Genomic DNA, 20,728 nt, shown 5'->3' on the forward strand with positions numbered 1-20,728 from the left:
GTTACCTTGTCTGACCCCTCTCCTCCTCCCTCTGCCTCCAATTTATATCATTCCCAAGCTGCAACAGCTGTGTCAGCAAAGGCTGCCGGGTAACTCCTTCACATGCTATGATCCACAGCTGTGGAGGCTTTCAGAGAATTGACCTGTCCTTTAACAACTTTCCAATCCAAGAATATGTCTCTCTTAAGTAGAAATTGGGCCCCAATAATCAGCCCTTTCAGAGAGGATACATAGCCAATGAGCAGTATTGGATAAAGATTTTAGTCCAATACTAATCTCTTTCAAAGGGCGGGGACCAAAGCAGGGGAAAGGTTGTAGCCAGCCATTTGGGGCTCAGAAAGCAAAATCATACCTCCAGGAAATACAGTAATCTTTGTTTCAAGAAAAAAAAGGAAAAGTGAACATTTAGAAAGTTTTATACTTGTTGCAGATGCTGTCTACTCAAGAACTGCAGACATAAAGTTAGAGATTCAAGATTCTCTCTTCCCTGAGATGTGATGATCAGATTCTCATTTCAGTAATAAGACAAGTAGTGTTGACTTCATGGAATCTCAAGAGCGTCACCAAAGGCTTGAAATTTGTTCCATGTAGAAAATATCGCCGCTATTTTTATTGATTGGTGATGATATGCCTATCAAAAATTACTAATTAATCATGGTTATGAGTTAAAATAATTTTTTAAAAATACAGTTGGGAGCCACTTGAGAAACGTTTGCAGGTTACCAAGAATAGAGAGATGTGAAATTTAAACAATATCCTTGGAGGAGGGAGATAAGAACAGCTGAGGACATCTTGAGTGTTGGGGTTTTTTTGTTTGTTTGTTTTTAATCTGGCCTGGATTTTCAAGCTTTGTTCTGGATTTTAACTAAAAAGAATCTTTTCTCGTATTCATTTCTTTAGTTTAGTCACTGATTATGACTTCCTGCATAAAGACAACATTGTTAAAATATTTTATATTCTCATCTGTCCATACAACTTATCAAATTTATGTTTTCAAAGCTTCCTCTTCCAATCTCTCTCTCTCTGTCTCTGTCTCTCTGCCTCTGTCTGTCTCTGTCTGTCTCTGTCTCTCTCTCACCCACACCCACACACACACACACAAAAAAAAAACTATTGAATACGCACAAGTTAAGAGGATGGATTGTAGTTGCAGAAGGGAAGAATAGATCCAATCCAACAATAACAATTTTTTTTATGAAGAAATATTCAATGCAAAGATTCTTGAAATTGGAAGCACTATGTACTAATTCCAACTCTGAAACTTAGTAGTTTCATGATCCTGTCTGAAGCAACAAATATGAATATCATTTTTCTGTTTTATAAAATTATTAAAAGAAGGTTGTCTGAGGTAGCTCATAATAAAAGCACGGCGAGAAGGTATAAAGTGTTGTTTATAATGAGAATCCCTAGGTTCACATCCTTCTTCTGTTATTTGTGACCTGTGGGACCATTTCTATAGAAGTCAAGTTTCTTCATCAACAAACCTAACTCTCTAGATTTTTTTCCCTTTCTTCATAACTGTTTGGCTCACGTTGGTCATTCTCTCCACTCCTTCTAAGACCTTTTTTATGTTTTGAATTCCTTATTAGAATGTAAGTTCTCTGAGGCCAGAAACTGCCTCGATGAGGTTTATATTAAAACCTCAGACGGGGCTTTGGTCATATGATCCTGGGAAGTTACAAACATCTTCCCAATTTGGAAATAAAAGAAACTAACACCAAATTAAACGAGAAAATATTTGCGAAGTACTTAGACTAGTGCTTGCCATATACTTAATGCTACATAAAATCCAATTATTCTTACCATTCTTATTCTGTTGTTGTTGTTAGATAAGTACTTGGATAGGGAAACTGAAGTCTTGCCTCTTTTTTATAAGGCAGTTGATTTTTGAGGAACTCTCCAGAGAAAATAAAGAAAAAAAGGGACAGGTGGCAACAGGTTAACTATCTATCAGGCAGTGTCTGAAACATCTACAGTTTCTGTCTTCGAGACCACGAGTTTTCACTCCTAAATGATGAATTCTAGATGTATATGCTTGGAGCAAACATGAAAGAAAAAAGACAAGAAGAACGGGCAGCCTTTGCTCTGGCCCTAACTTGTGTCTATTTAATTATGGGTCTTTTAATCCTGTTCAAATGTGTTTGTAAATTTCTTCATGAATACCCGGGGATCATCATAACCTTAAGAAGACTGGACTGAGGAGATTGTGAATCGTGGACTGAAAAGGCAAACAAGCCTTCAGTGAATTACAAATCAAGGCAGTTTATTACGAATGGATACTCAAGTGGGAGTCCCTGTAGCCTTTCAGTGGACAAGCACACAAGGGAGGTGGGCTTCTGCGGGAACGCAAACCCAGATGGAGAAGCCAAAGCTCAGTTTCTGTCCTTATATCTGACATAGAGGCTGGTGGATTCGCAGGGACTACAAGTGAGGGGAATCTTCAAAAGAGGGGATGATCCAGGTGAAAGCTCAACATGATGATCTGGAATCCAGGATGTTTTGAGCGTCTGAGGTAACGAAAAGCTGGTTGGATCCTCAGTGAGGAATCATATATAGCTCTGAAGATGCAATTTTCCTTCTTCAACTATCTTAACACTTTTAAGTTAATTAAACACAATGCTTTTCTCCATAAAACGTTGTTGTAAATCTCCAGAGAAAAGCAGGATTGTGGGCTAACAATAAATAAAAGACTGAAAGTACTTTGTTTTGTTTGGCTTCCTTTGCTTGACTTCTTTTCTCAATTCCAAGATTAGCTTACTCCAAACTTGCTAGAACCTAGATTTTCCAGGAGCCAGGAGGGTAACCCTGGCTCCTTTGGAGACAAGAGGGTTCCAGCTAACTGGGGGCACCTGCTTGTCTACTCCCTTCTCCTTCCCCCAGGGAGCCATCTTTGTGGTCAGTCACGGACTGCCAGATTCCGCCCAAAGATGCCGTTCCCGACAATCGAGGGAGATGGAGGCAAGGTCCTGAGAAGGCTGGCCTGGCGCTGCCCCAGAACTCCGCCCTTCCCCTCCCTAGCTCCAACAGTTCCATTGCCGGCACCTCCATTCTTCTGCCTTCCCAGTTTGTGACCTCCACACTCTGTGGAATTCTGGTGCTTTCTGCCCCCTCAGTATTCCTCAGTCTGGGGCTATCCATGGCCCTCAGTGCCCCAGCCCTGGCCTGTCAGTCCCCAGTCACCCAGCACCTCTTAGGGGCTCCGGGGAGCCAGGCCCTGCTGCTTGCCTCCCCTCAGCTGCCAAAGTGCAGAGCCGGGGCCTCCACAAGCCTGCTGGCTCTGGAATCGAATGCTAGGTCCTCTGCATTCACAGGCGGGCCCCAGATGCCGAGTGCAGACTTCTCACACAGCGGGTACTCTCCAGGACGGGACTGCAGGGCGTCCAGGCCAACCCGCCAGCCAGACTGGGGGCAACCGACATCTCAGACTGCTGCTGAGTTGGGGGTGCAGCGAAAACGCTTTGTTCCAGTGACCATGAAGGCGGCTGAAGGGGGAGACCTCCTGCAGGCAACAGACTCTAAGCTCTTTCAGTGTAACTGGCACCTTCCCGGGGCTTCTGTCCTGCCGCTGGACTTGTGGAGGAGAGAGGCTGACGCCCCGCCTCCTTCAGTCCAATTCACCCACAATTCAAGACATCACCCCATGATGCATTGGTCCTTTTTGAAAGGAAGGCCAAACAGCCCCGGGATTCAGCCAAATTGCCTTTCTATCGGTTGATTACACAAGTATCTCCCACCTCCAAGCCTTTGCACTGACCGTCCCCATGAACTGGGTTCCCAACCCTTGTCTGCTGGACTCTGGAAGTCCTCGATCTGGTTCCTCCCTCCCTTTCCATCCCCCATCCCCTCCCCCGGGAATCGGAAATATTTCCCCTTTTTCCTCCACAGGCATCCCTCTGCCAATTGCTTTTTCACTCTTTGTGTTTCCATCTTCTCCCTCCATTCCCTCTCTCTTCTCTTCCCTTCTCTTCTTCCCCCTCCTTTTTCTATCTTCTCTTCTCCTCCTTTCCCTTCCCCTCTTCCTTCTCCCCTTCCCTCTCTTCTCCCTCTTCTTCCTCCTCTCTTCCCCCTTTTCTCCCCCTTTCTTTCAACCTTTCCCCCTCCCCTCTCCACCCCCCCTCCCCCTCCAACCCCCCTCCCCAAAACCCCTAATTTCCCCTCAAACTTTTAAAAATTCCATCTAATTTTTTTGTTTTAAAAAAAAAAACGAGAAATACACCAGCTTGGAAACCATTTAAAAAACACCCTCCCCTTTTCCCCTCTTGCCCCTCTCACTCCCCCCTCCCCCGAAACTCCCCCAAACCAAAACCACTTTTTCCTGCCGAAAAAACCATCCCCCTTCTCCCCCCATCCCAAAACCTCCATCCTCCCCACCGCCCCTCCCACAAAAGGGGGGAAAAGAAAGAAAAAAGAAAAAAAGAAAAAAAAGAAAAAACAAAAAAAAAACCCCAACCCAAACTACACCCCCTATCCCTAACTCTGCCCCAAAACCCTTTTCCCAAGCAAGAAAAACAATTCCCTTTCCCCAACCTCCCAAACCCCCCCAAACCCCAAACCCCAAAACCCACCCCAACAAAATCCCCACCCCCACTTCAACCCCCCCCCCACCCTTTCCCAAAAAAATCCCTAAATCCCAAAACCTCCCTCCCTCCCCCCGGGAAAATCCGCCCCTCCCCCCTCCCCCCAGACTCCCCTCAAAACGCACTTCCCCCTCCCCCTCCCCAAAAGACCACCCTTTTCCCCCCTTCTTTTCTTCCAAAAGAAAGAAAAAAGAAAAGAAAAAAAAAATTTCCTCCCCCCATTTTAAAAGAAAATAAAAACCCAAAAAAACCCCAAAAAAACAAAAACCCCCAAAAACCCGAAACCAAAAATCCTTTAATTAAACCCCCCCTATTCTTAAAAAATTCCCTATCTTATTATTTAAAACTTTAAATCCCAAAAAAAACTAAAAAAAATTTAAAAAAAAAAACAAAAACAAAAATTTCCAAAAAAACCAGCCAACCAAAACCCAAAACCCCATCCAAAAACCCCTCCCTCAAACATCTAAACAAAATTCCACAAAAAACCCAACCTTGTTTGCCATCTAAATTTTGTTAAATTAAAATAACACGAAAACAAAACCAAAAAAAAACCCCAAAAAACACCCCCTAATTTCCCCCTTCATTGGCCCAAAACACCCTAACCAAAACCCCAAAAAAAAAACACTTTTTTAAAATCTGGGAAAATTTTCAAAACCAAACGAAAATTACAAAAAGGGGCCAAAACAAAAGCCAAAACCCCCCTTTAAAAAAAAAACCACAAACCCCTAAAAAAGAAAAAAATTTAAAAAAATTTCACAAAATTCTTTCCAAAATTTCAAAAGAAAACCCCAAGGAAAAAAAAAAAACCCCCAATGAAAAATTTCAAAAAAAGAAACCCCCTCTCCTAAATTTAAAAATTTACTGGGGAAAAAAACCTCTTAAAAAACCCCAAAAAAAAAACCCCCCACAAAAACAAATCTAAAGAAAAACTTTGGGAAAATCAAGGAGGTGTCTCTGGGTCCCGTCTGCCAGAGCACCTCGGGACCTCTCAGGAGTGTCGTCCTTCTGTTCCTTCCTGAGGCCGGGAGGCACTGGAGCGGGGAGGACGGCCTCCACTATTTGGAAGGCACAAAGGTAGTCGGGTGGCTGTGTGAGCTCCGAGCTCTCCCTGACCCTCCCGTCAGGAGGCCCACTTGGAGTCCGAATCCTCCTCACACAGCCACCAGCTCCGGGATCCTGGGTCTCCCTTGGCCTCTCCCAGCCTCCATCACCGAGGCTGCAAAGTCAGCTTGAGGGAGGTAGTACCACCTGCCTGGGCCCCGTAGAGGAGGCAGGGTTCAGGACAGAGAGCTCCCTCCCCCCTCTGTCTGCAGAGCTCCATCAGGGCGAGGCTTGGCCCCCTTGTCTCCGCCTCCCCACCGGCTGGTCCCCAGTGAGCGCCTATGTGGTGAGAGTGACTGGCAGGGAGGGAGCAGCGCCCTTCCTGACCCCCTGCTGCCCCTCCTGCCTCTGACCCGGCCCTTTCCTTCCTCCCCGCAGGCAGGTCCAGAACGCCCACACGGGCTTGGACCTGTCGGTGCCCACGTACCAGGAGGTCCGTGGCAAGATGATGTCGGGCCACGTGGAGTACCAGGTCGTGGTGGTGACCCGGCTGCCCGCCTTCAAGTCGCCCAAGCACAGGCCGGACGACGTCGTGCAGTTCATGGTGAGAGCCTCGGTGGGGGCCTGGCTGGGGGGGGCGGGGGTGTTCTCGGAGACTTCAGGCAGAAGCTGGAGGGTGCCCTTTGTGTGGGGGCAAGGGGCTCGCTCCGGGACCCCAGGAGCCTTCTGGGACCCCTCCCAGTCAGTCCTGAGACTAGTTCAGGGGAGAGGTGGGGGTGTGGGTCCCCCATTCATCTGGTCATTCAGCTTGCAAGCATCAATTAGGCGCCTGCTGTGTGCCGAGCTCTGTGTTCGATTCTGGGAATCCAGAGAAAGAACTGAAGCATGGAGGCTCTGACCGACCAGGAGGAGCCGAGCTGTTCTACAAGATATCTGTCTTGGGGGGAGGGGGGGACATGTTGCCTGGATCCCTTTGCCCCAGCATTTCACGGACTTCTAGCTGGGCAGTGGGGAGGCTCCAACAGCAGCAGGTTTCAGAAGCGCCACTTGGGCTCTGGGTCCCCCACAGTGCTCGGGCTCCCCGGAGATTGGCGGGCCGTCTCCGAGGTCTCTGGTCAGCACCTCTGGGGCACCTCCGTGCCGGCTAGGGTTGGAGCCGGGCAGTGACTGGCAGGAGGAACTAGAGTGGCGGGTGGGCATCCCCACGTCCTCCAGAGGCCAGACATGGCAGGCTCCGGGACGAAATAGCCACCCACTGGCTCATGGGAACCAGCCCGGAGCTCAGCCTCCCCATCCCTCGGCACTGGTGCTGCTGGCCATGGTTACCCCGCGGGCTGCCTCCCCCGGGAAGACCAACACTCCCATTTTACAGAAGGGAGCCTCAGGCTGGATTCCCCTAAGGTCCTCCAGCTAGGAAGAGTCAGAAAGTAGATCTTGAACCCTGGCTCTCCCAGGCTAGCCCTGCTCGGTTCACACTGACTGGATTCGTTCTGAACATTATTAGCCTTAGGAAAACTCATAAACCCAGTTCTGGGGCCTCCCGTTTCGTCAGTCCCACCCCTTCTCTGACTGAGCCCTCTCCACAGCCCTTCCAGGAACGGCGGCTAAAAGAAAGCCGCCGGAGCCAGGGAGCGTGAGTGCGAATTCTCCCATAGCCACTTACGGCCTTCAAACCTTCAGACAGGCAAAGGGCCTCAGTTTTTAGATGAGAGGACTCCGAGGTTCCTTTTAGCTCTGATCCTGTGAATCCAAGAAAGAAGCAGGAAAGTTATTACTAGCCCACTTTACATGTAGGAACACTGAGGTCCAGGGGAATTAATCAGGACTATAGAGTTGATTAGAATGGGGAGGGCCTTTGACATCTGATCCCATTTTACATCGCCTCTGTACAGAAGTACAGTGTACCTCATTGTAGAGAAATTTTACAATTTCTACAGAAGACATTGAGATCTAGAGAGGGGAAGAGTCCAAAGTAGAGTCGGGGCTTCTTCAGACTGTAACCCCAGGGCTTCTTCCCTGGCCCCACGCTGCCTGCCCCAGTGGCTTCATGGGAGGGAAGATGGACAAAACAACTCCCTCGAAACCTCTCGGCTTCAAAGCTCTGCAGCCCGAACAAGAGCCCAGCTTTCCGCATTTCCTCAGTTCTGCGCGTTCGCCCTGTATCGCTGTGGTTGGGGATCTGCGTCATCTGGAGCCTTTCTTGTCAGGGTTGTGTGGGCCCAAGGGGTGGAGGGGTGGGGAGGGGAGAGCAAAGCATTATCTGGAGAGACTCGTCAGAGGGTGTAGACTCAGCATAGCTCTCTGTGTTTAAAATTTTTGTCTAGTTTTTTCCCCGATTGCATGTAAAAAACAATTTTAACATTAACTTTTCCCCTGAGGCAGTTGGGCTTAAGTGACTTGCCCAGGATCACACAGCCAGGAAGTGTTAAGTGTCTGAAACCAGATTTGAACTCAGGTCCTTCTGACTTCAGGGCTGGTGCTCTATCTACTACACCACCCAGCTGTCCCTTTAACATTAATTTTTTTTTAATGTTGAGTTTCCAGTTTTCTGCCTCTTTCCTTTCCCTCTTCCTAAAATAGTAAGCAATTTGACATAGATTATACATGTGCGGTCATGCAAAAAAATTTCTATATTAGTCATGTTGTGAAAGCAAACAGGTCAAAGACACAAAGAATAAAGTGCATCCATTGATCTGCACTCAGACGCCATCATCAGTTCTTCCTCTGGAAGTAAAAACTCATTTTTCATCAGGAATCCTTAGGACTTGTCTTAGATCATTGTGCTGCTGAGAATAGTTAAATCATTCACAGTTGAGCCTACAATGTTGCTCTCACAGATACAGTGTCACTCTTACAAGATACAGTGTTGTTTCTATAAGTTACAATGTTGTTCTCACAGATACAGTGTCACTCTTACAAGATACAGTGTTGTTTCTATAAGTTACAATGTTGTTCTCACAGATACAGTGTCACTCTTACAAGATACAGTGTTGTTTCTACAAGTTACAATGTTGTTCTCACAGATACAATGTTACTCTTATAGGATACAATGTTGCTCTTAAGAGATCCGATGTTCTCCTGGATCTGTTCTTGTCACTCTGTATCGGTGTGGGTAATACTTCCCCGACTTTTCCAAAATCGGCCTGCTGATCATTTCTTACAGCACAAGAATATACCACAACCTGTCCCCCAATTAATGAACATCCTCTCAATTTCCAATTTTTTTTTTGCCACCACTAAAAGAACTGCTATTAACGTATGTATGTATAGGTGTGCTTTTGTATGTATGTATATGTTTGTATTTACAAATATGTCCTTTTCCCATTTTAAAAACCCTCTTTGGGATATAGTTGTAGCAGTGGTATTGTTCGATCAAAGGGCACGTTTGCACAGTTTTGTAGCCCTTTGGCCTCAGTTCCAAGTCTATCCCCAGAATGCTTAAAACAGTTCACAGCTCCACCAGCGGTGCATTAATTCCTCGATTTTCCCACATCCCTCCAACGTTTATCATTTTTCTTTTCTGTCCTATTATTCCATCTGATCAGAATTGTTCATTTACATTTTTCTAATCAATAGAACATTTTTGTGACTATGGATAGCTTTAATTATTTTATCTGAAAATCGCCATTCCTCTCTATTGACTATCAATTGGGGGATAACTTGTATTCTTACAAATTTTGATCCATTTCCCTATATGTTTGAAAAATAAGGCCTTTATCAGAGATATTTGCTTTAAAAATTGTGTCCTAAACTTCTGCTTTCTTTCTAATTTTTGACTGTACTAATTTTGTTTGGGCAAAAGCTTTTTAACTTAATATAACCAAATTTTCCATTTTGCATCTCCTAATACTCTGTCTCGTCATAAATTCTTCCAATCTCTATAGATTTGAGAGACAAACTATCCCTTGATCTCCTGATTTGTTTATGGTATACTTTCTGTCTAAATCATATGCCAATTTTGACTTTATTTTGGTATATGGTATAAATGTTATTCTGTGTCTAATTTCTGCCAACTCCAACACACTTCTCCTTAGAGCAAACCATTTTTGAAGAACTGAAAATTTACAGTCTCCCACTAATAGCTCTGAAAATAGCTGCATAAAAACCCTGAAATTTGACCCAGTGCCACCTCCACCCAAGATGAAGATAATCATGAAAAGAAGGATAACAGCTTGGTAAAGGAGACACAAAAAAGTACTGAAGAAAATACACCTTAAAAATCAGAATAGACCAAATGGTAAAAGAGACACCAAATTTCACCGAAGAGAAGACCCTAAATGGTCAAATGAAAAGAGATGGAAAAGCTCTTTTCTGCATCTTCCAAGAAATTATTGAGGATTTCTAGCTTTTCTGATTTTTCCAGAAGCATAGGGCAAAATAAAGATTGAAAGAACCCACTATTCACCTTCTAAAGAGATCCCAAAATGAATATTCCCAAGAATATTATAACAAGGTGAAAATATTGCAAGCCATCAGAATATTGTGGAACCATAGTCAGAATAAGATAAGATTTAGCAGCTTCTACATTAAAGGATTGAAGGGCTTGGAATATGATATTCTAGAGGGCTAAAGAACTAGAAATATGACTATGAATAATGTACCCAGTAAAACTGAGTATAATTCTTCGGGGGGGAGGGGGGCGGATATTCAACAAAATAAAGGATTGATAAAAAGACTAGAACAGAATAGAAAATTTGACTTTCAGATATAAACATCAAAAGAAGCATTAAAAAGTAAATAGCAATATATCCTGTAAATAAAAGGCTATTAAATAAAAAAAAAGAAAGAAAAGTAGCCATAAATCATTAGAATATTTAAAAAAAAAAAGTAAGTAGCAAATAGAGATTCAATAAGGTTAAACTGTTTACATTCCTACGTAGGAAGATGAAACTTGTAACTCCTGAGAACTTTATCATCATTGGGACAGTTAGGAGTGTGCATAGGCAGAAGAAGCATGGCTGTAAGTTGACTAGATGGGATGAAATCCGAAAAAAAAAAATAAATTGGGGGTAGAAGAGATGATTCACTGGGAAAGGGGGAAGAGAGCAGTAGAATGGAGTGAATTATTTCACATAAAATGGTACAGAAGAGCTTTTAAGGTGGCAGGGAAAATGGGAAAGACAGAAGGAATCACCTGAATCTGACTCCCATTGGAACTGGCTCGAAAAGGGAATAACATAAACGTTTAATTGATTAAAGAAATCTATCTAACCCTACGGTAGGAGGGAAAGAAAATAAGAGAAGGAGGGGGGTGTTTGAAGGGACGATGGATGGAAGCAAAACACTTTTGAGAATGGACAAAGTGAAAGAAGAGAGAAAAAGTAGGATCAATGGGGGAAATAGGTTGGAGAAGAGATAACTGAAAAAAGAATTTATAGCAAGTTTTTTTGATAAAGGTTTAATTCTCATCTATAGAAACAGTCAAATTTTATTAAAAATATAACTATTCCATAGTTTATTAATATCCATTTATTAATGGTCAAATTATATGAGCAGATAGTTTTCATAGTAATCAAAACTACAGTCATTTGACAAAGTGTTCTAGGTCACTGTTGATTAGAAAAATGCAAATTAAAACAACTCAGAGATGCCATCCCACGTCCATTAGCTAATAGGACAGAAAAGGAAAATGACAAATATTGGGGGGGATGTGGGAAAAAATTGAGACACATCCATTGTTGGTGAAATTGAATAGATCCTGTCATTCTGGGGAGCGATTTTAGAACTGTGTTAAAAGGACTGTATCCTTTGACCCAACTAAACCATGCTAGATCTGTATCCCCAAAAGATAAAAAGAAACGGGCCAATGTGTGCAAAAATATTCATAGCACCCCTTTTTGTCATGTCAGAGAATTAGAAATTGAGGGGATATTCATCAATCAGGGAATGGCTGAATAAGTTGTGGTATATAATTGTGATGAAATACTGTTGCACTGTGAGAAATGATGAACAAAATACACTCAGAAAAACCTGGAAAAAGTTGAACTGATGCAAAGTGAAGTGAGCAGAACCAGGAGAACATTATAGTTGGTAATAACATTGCAGGATGATCAACTGTGAGTGACAGCTTTTTTCAACAATGCAGTTATCCAAGACAATTCCTCTTTTTAATTTTCAATCTAAATCTCCCTACATCAAATGCTTCCCCCTAAATATTTTTTTAATTTCAATAAGATTTTATTCTTCCAATTACATGTAAAGATAGTTTTCAACATTCATTATTTTTTCAATGATAACATTTTTAAAAGTATACTTTATTAAAAAAATAAAAATAAAAAATGATTCAAAAAAAAGAATGAAGAGTTCCTAAAAAGAAAAAAAAAAGTATTAATTCCCCCCCCCAAATTACATGTCAAAAAAGTGTTTTATTTTCCTTTTTTTAAATGTTGAGTTCCAAATTTTTTTGTACACTCAGTGTGTACAATGTGTACATGTACAATCATTTTAAACATTTTTCCATATTAAAAAATCAGAACAAAATGGAAAAAACACAAGGAAAAAAGGTGAAAATAGTAGGTTTTGATTTGGATCCAATCTCTGTAGTTGTCTGGATGCGGATTTTTTCTGTCCCAGAACCAGGACATTTCCAAAGGATTTGTGATGAAATGAGTCACCTTCAGAGGAAGAATCGATGGCGTCTGAGTGAAACGTAAAGCGTATTTTTAAGCTTTTCTTTGTTCTTCTTGTTTTGATTTTGGTTTTTGGCCTGTGGGGTTTTTTTCCCTACAACATGTAAATCTGCATTATTTTAAATGTGTAATCATAACAGATTGTCTTCTCAAGGTTTGGGGAGGTTGGAAGAAAATCTGGAACTCAATATTTTCACAAATAAATGTACAACCGTTTTGACATGTAATTTGGAGGAAAAAAATAATGTTTTTTTTTTAAAGGCTACCATTTAAAAATAATAATAAATGGCCCCTTTCCAGAGCCACATCTTCATCACTGGGGGAAGATTAGATCTTTATGCCCTTTCAAGTCAGGACCAGGGGGCAGTGAGAGACTACAAAGAGGGCAGTTTCAGCCTGGGCGGAGTTTGGTGCTTAATAAATGCTTATTGTCTTGGTGACAGTGGATGGGCTGGGGAGAGCCCCCTCCCTAGAGGTCTTCAAGCAGAGACAGGATTCCCAAGAGTGGTGCAGGTCCTGGGAAGGACGAGTCTGACTCTGGTCCCCAAAGCTCCATCCCAAGTCAGCTTGGCTTGCCCTGGCCCTGGCCTCGGTGCCCACAGAAATCACTACAAGCGGTCTGGGATGCCACTGGGGGCTGGGGCTGGGCTCTTCTCCCCCACCCGCACACTGGACACGCCTCTCCCCTGGGGCTGCCTCATGCATGTCCATCTCATCCCAGGTTTCCAAGAAATACAGTGAGATCGAAGAGTTCTACCAGAAGCTGATGAGCCGCTACCCGCAGGCTGCCCTCCCCCTGCTCCCCAGGAAGATCCTGTTTGTCGGGGAGTCCGACATCCGAGAGCGCAGAGCCGTGTTCAATGACATCATGCGTCAGATCGCCAAGGATGGGGAGCTGGTGAGCAGCCCCGAGCTGCTGGAGTTCTTGGGTGAGTGACCAGGGCTCCGGGCTCGGGCACGTCCATGTCCACACAGGCATGGGGCGCTGGGGTCTCGGCTGGATTTGGATTGCTTTCTAGGTTGTCAGAGAGGGGAAGGTCCCTAGAACAGGGACTGTCATAGGTGGGAGGGCTCCTAGAACAGGGAAAGTCTGAATGTCTAAGTTGGCAGGGAGCTTAGAACAGGCAATATCAGGTCTGGAAAGCTCTTAGAATATGGAAGTAGAAGGTTAGACCTGGAAGGGACCCGAGAACCTAGAACAGAGAAGGTTAAAGCTGAGAGAGCTGGGACAGAGAACAGGGAGCGGCAGGCCAGGGACAAGACAGTCATTACCAGAAGCGTCCCAGTGAGACAGAGCCGAGTATCGAACCCGATGCTCCTGAAAGGTGACTAAGGTTCTTTGCAGCTTAATTGCCAGCTTTGTGCCATCCCACCCCCGGGAAGTTTGCCTTTGGGCAAAGTGCCGCTCTGAGTTTCCCAAATTCTAGGACCCCAGATTTAGAAAGAGAAGGGGAGGCATCTGCTCCATTCCCCTGGTTTTACAGGTGGGGAAACTGAGGAAGCCCACAAAGAAAAAGGTCTTGGCCGTTCCCTTGCAGAAGTGCGGCCAATGCCCAGGCTCATGCCCTCCCCCCGATGACTTCCTCCTCCCCTTCCTTGTGTGTCTCATGCTACAGGAACCAAGCCCTCTGGGGCAAGTGATTTAATTGGGCGGCGGCTGCAGGAGCAGGAGAAGGAAGAGACTGATGGGGACCCGGGGGACGGGCTTGACTTCTTCCAGGAGCCAGACAAGACAGGGAGCGGGGCTCCCCTGCCTGACGGTCTGAGCCACCAGGGGGCAGAGGAGGAGGAGGAAGAGGAAGAGGAAGAGGTGCTGGACCCCCTGGGCATCATGCGGTAGGTCCTCATCCCCTCCTGTTGGGAATCCTGGGTCTTGGTTCAGTAATGGCCCTGACGTTTTACTCCTGCCTGGCTCCAGCCAGGGGTTTCTGAGTCTGAGCACTTGGGCACGCTGTCTCAGGAAGGCCCCTCCCTGGGCTCTGCATGCACAGCAGAAGGAAGGGCGGGGGGAGGAGGGTCTCCCTCCTCTGTCTCTGGCTCCTCTCTGCTGAGGAGCCAGCCTGGCTGGGGCATAGGACGGGACAGGCTCCCACTCCCGGCCTTGGTGCTCCCCAGCAATTCTCATCTGTCAAATGAGGGGGGAGGGGAGTAGCTGATTCCTCCAGGAGCCTCAGGGTGGAGCTGGAGGGGACTTAAAGGCTGACTCCAACCCCCTCATTTTTTAAATGTAGAAACTGAGGCACAGGTTAAGTGACTTGCCCAGGGTCATACACCTAGTAAGTGGCTGAGGCAGGATTTGAACTGCCATTTGGACATTTGAACCGCCTGTTTAATTCTGAGCCCCCTCGCTGACATGAGTTATTTCCTTCTGTGTGCTGGGCCCTGTGCTTAGGTTCTTGGAACAGGGGGAAGGGGGATGGGGGGAAAATCAGCCCCTGCCCTTCAGAAACTTACCTTCTGCAACCCTTGCCAGCCCCAAACCCTTTCAGTCTCATTCTTCTCATCTAGAGAATGGGGATCCTAGAGCCCCTGCCCTAAGTGAGGAGCTTTAAAAACTTGTCCAATGCCGGTTCAATTGACTGAGCCATTATTAAGTGTTGACTGTATTCAGAGCACATAAGATCAGGAACCTAGGATCAGAGCACTGTAAGGGGCGCTCCAAGGCTCCCAGCCCAATCCAACAAGGAGTCACTTGGCACTGAGAGGAAACCCATCACTCTCAGAGGAGCCCCTTTCCACACTGGGACAGTTCTCCTTGTAAGGATTATTCCTGGCCTCCAGCCTAAATCTGCCTCTGCAGCTCTCTGGAACTCCCCGGGGTTCCTGCCCTCTGGTGCTTAGCCCTTCTTCGCATGGCAGCCCTTCAGATGCTCCCAGGAACCTTGCTTCTCTTTGCAAGGCTAAGCACCCCCAGTTCCTTCACTCCTTAAATGAAGGTCACCAGGGGCTTCTTAGTGGCCGGATCTCACGGCCTTTTCTCCATCCTCTTCCTTCTTGACCTCTCTGCAGTTTTGCACACTTTCACTCCTCCTCAATACCCTCTTCTTAATATATATATATATATATATATATATATATATATATATTCTTTTAGCATTCTTTACATTTTGAGTTCCAAGTTTCCACCTCATTTCCCACCTATTGAGGAGACCACAAAACGATGTCAATGACACATGTGAAATATAGAAAACATATTTCGATATTAGCCACATCTCCAAAAAAAAGGCAAAAAAGGCACAACGATTATACTTGTTTGCACTCAGGGTTCATCAGTCCTCTGTCCATGAATAACAGAATCTTTCAGAACCATCTTATATCACTGTAATTCCCAGAGCATCCAAGTCTTTCACAGTTGACCATCATTACCCAATTGCTCTGTCTTTTTAAAATAATATATTATTTCTAATTACTTGTAAAGATAAATACTAACACTTACTTAAAAATTTTGAAGTTAAATATTCTCCCAACCTCCCTCTTTTCTCCCCTCCTAAGATAGTAAACAATTTGATATAGGTCATATATGTGCAGTCATGTCAAACATTTCTATATTAGTCAAGTTGTGAGAAAAGAAACTGACCAAAGAAACAAACAAACAAAAAAAAACAATATAAGAAATGTCACAACAGTTTGCTTTGAGTGGCATTTAGACTCCATCATCAGTTTTTTTCTTTGGAGGTAAGTTGCATTTTTTTTATCATGAGTCTTTTGGAATAATCTTAAATCATCTCTTGCTGAGAAGAACAAAGTCCATCATAGTTGATTATCATAGTGTTTTTATTAGTGGGTACAATGTTCTTCTGGTTCTGCTCATTTCCCTTTGCCTATCCCTACCTTTTTTACTTCAGCTGATACTTATTCTGCTCCAGCACTTGCGTCTTTCTTTTTCAAGTGTGTGTCTTATAAACAATATATTGTTTTATTCAAGTTTGTAATCCATTCTATTCTCTGCTTCCTTTTATGGGTGAACTCATCCCATTCACATTCATGCTAGTGAATACTGTGTATTTCCCTCCATTTTATTTTCTTGTTTATCTTTTTTTACTCCTTTTTTTATCCTTTCCCTCCTTGAAACTGATTTGCTTCTGACCACTGCTTCCTTTAAATACACTCTTCTTTTTACAATCCTTTTCCTTCTCCCCACCCTCTCCCCTTCTGTCTATTTGATAAGATTGATTTCTATATTATATATAGATATATAGTCTTCCCTCTTTGAATCAATTCCATGAAATTGAAGTTCAAGCTTTGCCTGTCACCTCCACCACCTTTTTTGTGTGAAAATTATCTCCTTTCTACCTCTCCCTTGCCCCTTCTCCCCATGCGTACCTCTTTCTTACCTATTCATTTAGTTTTGAGGTATCCGTGCTTTCTGTCCATATAAACTCTTAATTGCTCTAATAATTATAGTTGCTAGGAGTTACAAAGTTGCTATGTAAGAATGTTAAATGAGTTAACCTTATTGAATCTCTTATGATTTTTCTTTCCGGTTTTCTTTTTTTAATGCTTCTCTTGAGATATATTTGAATGCCGGATTTTGTATTCAGCTCTACTCTTTTCATCAGGAATTCTTGAAAGTCTCTATTTTAGTAAATATCCATTTTTTCCCCTGAAGGATTATACTGAATAGGTGATTCCTGGTCGTAATCGGAGCTCTTTTACTTTCTGGAATATCCCATGTCAAGCCCTCTGCATTTTAAAGTAGAAGCTGCTAAATCTTGTGTGATCCTGACTGTGGCGCCGCAATTTTTGAATTGTTTCTTTCTGGTTGCTTGTTTTATTTTCTCCTTGACATGTGAGCTTGAATTTGGTCATAATATTCCTGGAAGTTTGTATTTTGGGGTCGATAGTGGATTATTTCTCTTTCTATTTTATCCTCTGGATCTGAGATACTGGCCAATTTTCCTCTCTTGTTTCTTGAAATATGATATAGACCTTTTTTTGGTCATGGTTTTCAGGTAATCCAATAGTTATTAAATTTTTCTTTCTGCTCAATCTGTTTTCCAGGTCAGTTGTTTTTTCCAATGAAATAGTTCACATTTTCTTGTTTTTCTTTTTTTATTCACTTGATTTTGTTTTATTATTTCTTGATGTCTCCTGGGATCAGTAGATTCCATTTGCCCAATTCTAACTTTTAAGTAATTACCGACTCCAGTGAGTTTTTGCACTCTTTTCCATTTCACCCCTGAGGTCTTTACCTCTGTCCTTTTCACAAGAACAGCACAAGACCTTTATCAAATTACTTTGCAGAAATCTCTGTTGACCATCTGTGGAGCACTCCCTTGACCTTCCCTTGTAGCCGCTCCATCACCGGAGCAAACAGCTCCCGGGGGGCCTTTCCCAGTCTGTAGGATGCCATCCTTGGGATCCGCACTTTTTTTTGCCTTCTTTCATGAAACGTCCTAAAATCTCAAGAATCACAGCCTTGGTCCCTGATCTTTAGTCCCCTGACTTTTTCTCCTTCCTTTGTTGATAGGACCATCCTTGCCTTTTGCCAGATCATTGGTACCTTGATACCTCCTCCATTTTCCACAGTCCTTCAGATATTCCTGGCCGGGGCTGAGCAGTCACATCGGCTGGTTCTTTCGGGACCCCTGGATCCTCTGGGTCCGGTGCCTGGGATTCACCCAGGGCAGCCAGGTGCTCCTTTGCTTTTTCCTTGCTTCTCTTGGGGATCACCTTCCCATCCCTGCTTTGGGCCCTTTGTGGCCAAAAACCTACAAGCAGACTCACACTGAGCCCCTCTCCCTGTTGCCATCCTCCCACCTGCCCTTGTCACTGCCCTCTCTTTTGCCCTGGTCCAGCCTTCATTTTTGTTCTGCACTTGCCTCACTTCCTTGTGACCTTGAAATCCCGGGCACTGATTTGTAGGATGGGGAAGTGACCCTGGGCTCTGGGGTCAGTGTCTTCCCCTCTGGGGGCCCTCTTCCCTCTGGGGATAGCTGGTTGTAGAGGTCCCAGCCTTCCTCGGGCCTTCCCTTGGTTGCTAAAGTCGGTGTCTCTCCCCACGTCTTGTAGCCACTCCCTGAGTCATTGGGGTCAAGCGGGGACAGCGGAGGCTGAAGAGAATCAATTGTGTGAGCAGCCAGCGCCGCCGGTGCCGCCCGGCCCCCGCTGTCCCCACTCGGGCCTTGTTTTGGAGAGAAAGAGGCCTCTCACCAGGGAACCGCCCAACAAGCCCAGATTCTTCCCGGAGCCGGCGGGCTGTCCTTTTTGGGCAGGAAATACTCTGGGGGCAGAGATGCCCTTGATTTCCTTCATTCCAGGAGGAGGTGCCAGAGCCGGGCAGCCAAGAACCAGGCTCCCGGCCCCCCCTGCTCTTGGGCTTCCCTTTGGGCTGCTTGCCTCCCAGCAGCCCTCCTCTCTCTTCTTTCCAGAAACACAAATTAAGCGCCTCTTGTATGCGGGCCCTCTTCCAGGGGGGGGAGCCTGTAAGCACACCATGTAAATGGGGGAAGGGGGGTCTGGGAGCGGGGGTTAAGCCCGGTCCCGGGAGGGGCCCCCGGCCTTCCAGCTGTCCTTCCCCCCATGTGTGAGGTCTAGAGAGGGTCACACTCAGGGCCGGGTCATCCTTGGCAAGGGAGGGGGGCTCCCAAATGCTGGGGACCCAGGCCCACCTTCCCGGGCGGCTCATTCTCCCCAGCAGCTCAAGCTCTAGGGAAGTGCTCAGTGGACCCCTGGGAGCCCCCTCTGCCGCCCCTGCTTCTGTTCTCTGGAGCCGGCTTAGAGGGAAGACCCAGGCTCCCGGTCAATGAGGGGCTGCTTCCTGGCACCTGCCTGGGGTCTCCCCAGCCGCTCACAGCCTTCCTTCAACTTTGTGGGACCGAGCTCCCGAGGAGGGGTGGGTGCCCCTTGGGGGGGGAGCCCTGTCCCCCCTCTTGCCCGGCCCCTTCGCCTCCCCCTGGGCAGCTCAGCGGCAGATGTATCATGGATGCCCCATCTGGCAGATGGACCAACTGAGGCCTTGACAAGCGGAGGCCCAGATGGGAGGCCTGGTCTCGGTCCGCCCCTCCTTTCCCCTGGGACCCACCTCTGGCCGCCGCCTTCCTGATTTCCCCTGGCGGTTCCTTTTCCGCCCCAGCTGGCCCGCGGCCCGCCCCGGCCCCTTCCTTTCTCTCCTAGTGATGTGGGAAGTTCCCATGAGGGCTGTGTCTCCAGCCCTCACCTCTCTTGCGTCCGGTTCCCAATGGCCCAGAGAACCAAGGCCTAGGGGAAACCTGGGGCCCTCCTCACCCCATAACCTCCCGGTGTCGCCAGTTGGCCCCGCCCCTAAAGGCAGTGCCAGGCACCCTCCCTGGACCATGCCCCCATCCCCCCCAGTGCGCCCCCCACCCTAAGGCCCAGGTGTGCCTGACCTCCCCCAGGACGCACCTTCAGCCGCCAGGGGAGCCTGGGCACGAGGCCCTGATGGGGCCCCCACCCCCCGCACGGGACCGCCCCTTCCCGAGACCCCCCCCCCCCATTCACAGGGCGGCCCCAGGGGGGCAGAAGTGCCTCCGCGCCAGCGCCAGCCCCGGGGGCGGTGCCTCTGTCTCTGTCCCCGCCTCCACCTCTGTCCCTCCTCCCGCTCAGCCGAGGTCCCCCAGCGGAGACCAGAGGTCCCTTTTGAGCTTCAGGCCCTGAGGGGGGGAAACTGGGGGCCTGGCCTCCTCCCGGCCCAGGGCTGCGATGCCACAGGCCCGCCCCGTGTACCCGGTGTCCTGCCCTCCGGCCCCGCCCCTGCGGCCGCAGACCCGCTCTCCCTCCCCAGGACCAAGAAGCCCAAAGCCCGGGCCTGGCCGGCCAGCCCGGGGCGCCCCTGGGGCTCGCTGACCACTCGAGGAGGCGGGCCAGGAGGGAGGAGCTCCAGCCCCGGCCGCCCCCGGAGCCCAGCCGGTGAGTGACAGCGCCCGGGGGGATGGGGGGAGGGGAATCCTCACTGGCGCTTGGGCCTGCGGCGGCAGAAAGCCCCGAGTCCAAAACCTGCCCCGGAAACAGTGACTCTCACCCCGTCTGCCTCAGTTGCTTTCTCTGTAAAATGGGAAAAGTCCGAGCAGCGCATGCGCATGAAGATGTTCCTGGAAGTGTCGCGCTGGGCGGGGAAGGAGCCTGGGTTCCCTCAGACATCGCCTCCTCCTGGAAGCCCGCCCTGAATCAGGTCTCCCTCAGCCCCGGGGTCTCTCCGGGCTCCCAGGCCCCTCGTGCCTCTGTCCCCGGCGAGGCCTCCGAGCTCCGGGGGGGGCAGGGGCTGCTCTCCCCTCCCCCTCCCCGTTCTCACGGACAGGCCAGCGCCCGGACTAGGGGCTCCCTGGGGGCCTTCCGGTCCCCCCCAGCCTCTGCCCCCCCTTCCCCTCTGGCCCTGACCCTGGGCGGAAGAGCCCCCTCCCACCCCAGGCCGGGCCCAAGCACGTGCCGGGGGCGGCCAGGACAGGAAGCAGATTCATTGCCTGTGCTGAGCCGGCCCCGGTCCCGCAGGGGCCCGGAGGCTCGGACGGGAGGGAGCAAAGC

General features: G+C 47.2%; 1 protein-coding gene across 1 annotated transcript; it reads left to right on the forward strand.

Annotated features, from left to right (window-relative positions):
* The first annotated feature begins 2,474 nt into the window (after positions 1–2,474).
* On the forward strand, positions 2,475–18,392 carry HS1BP3 (HCLS1 binding protein 3). Its single transcript, XM_031957115.1, has 7 exons — positions 2,475–2,512; positions 2,881–3,573; positions 5,502–5,651; positions 6,057–6,222; positions 12,969–13,176; positions 13,864–14,083; positions 17,718–18,392. The coding sequence occupies exons 1-7, from the start codon at positions 2,475–2,477 to the stop codon at positions 17,977–17,979; spliced, it is 1,737 nt and encodes a 578-aa protein (XP_031812975.1). The 3' UTR covers positions 17,980–18,392.
* The last annotated feature ends 2,336 nt before the right edge of the window (positions 18,393–20,728 follow it).

Source organism: Sarcophilus harrisii, chromosome 2, assembly GCF_902635505.1.
Source record: "Sarcophilus harrisii chromosome 2, mSarHar1.11, whole genome shotgun sequence".
Classification (NCBI taxonomy): Eukaryota; Metazoa; Chordata; class Mammalia; order Dasyuromorphia; family Dasyuridae; genus Sarcophilus; species Sarcophilus harrisii.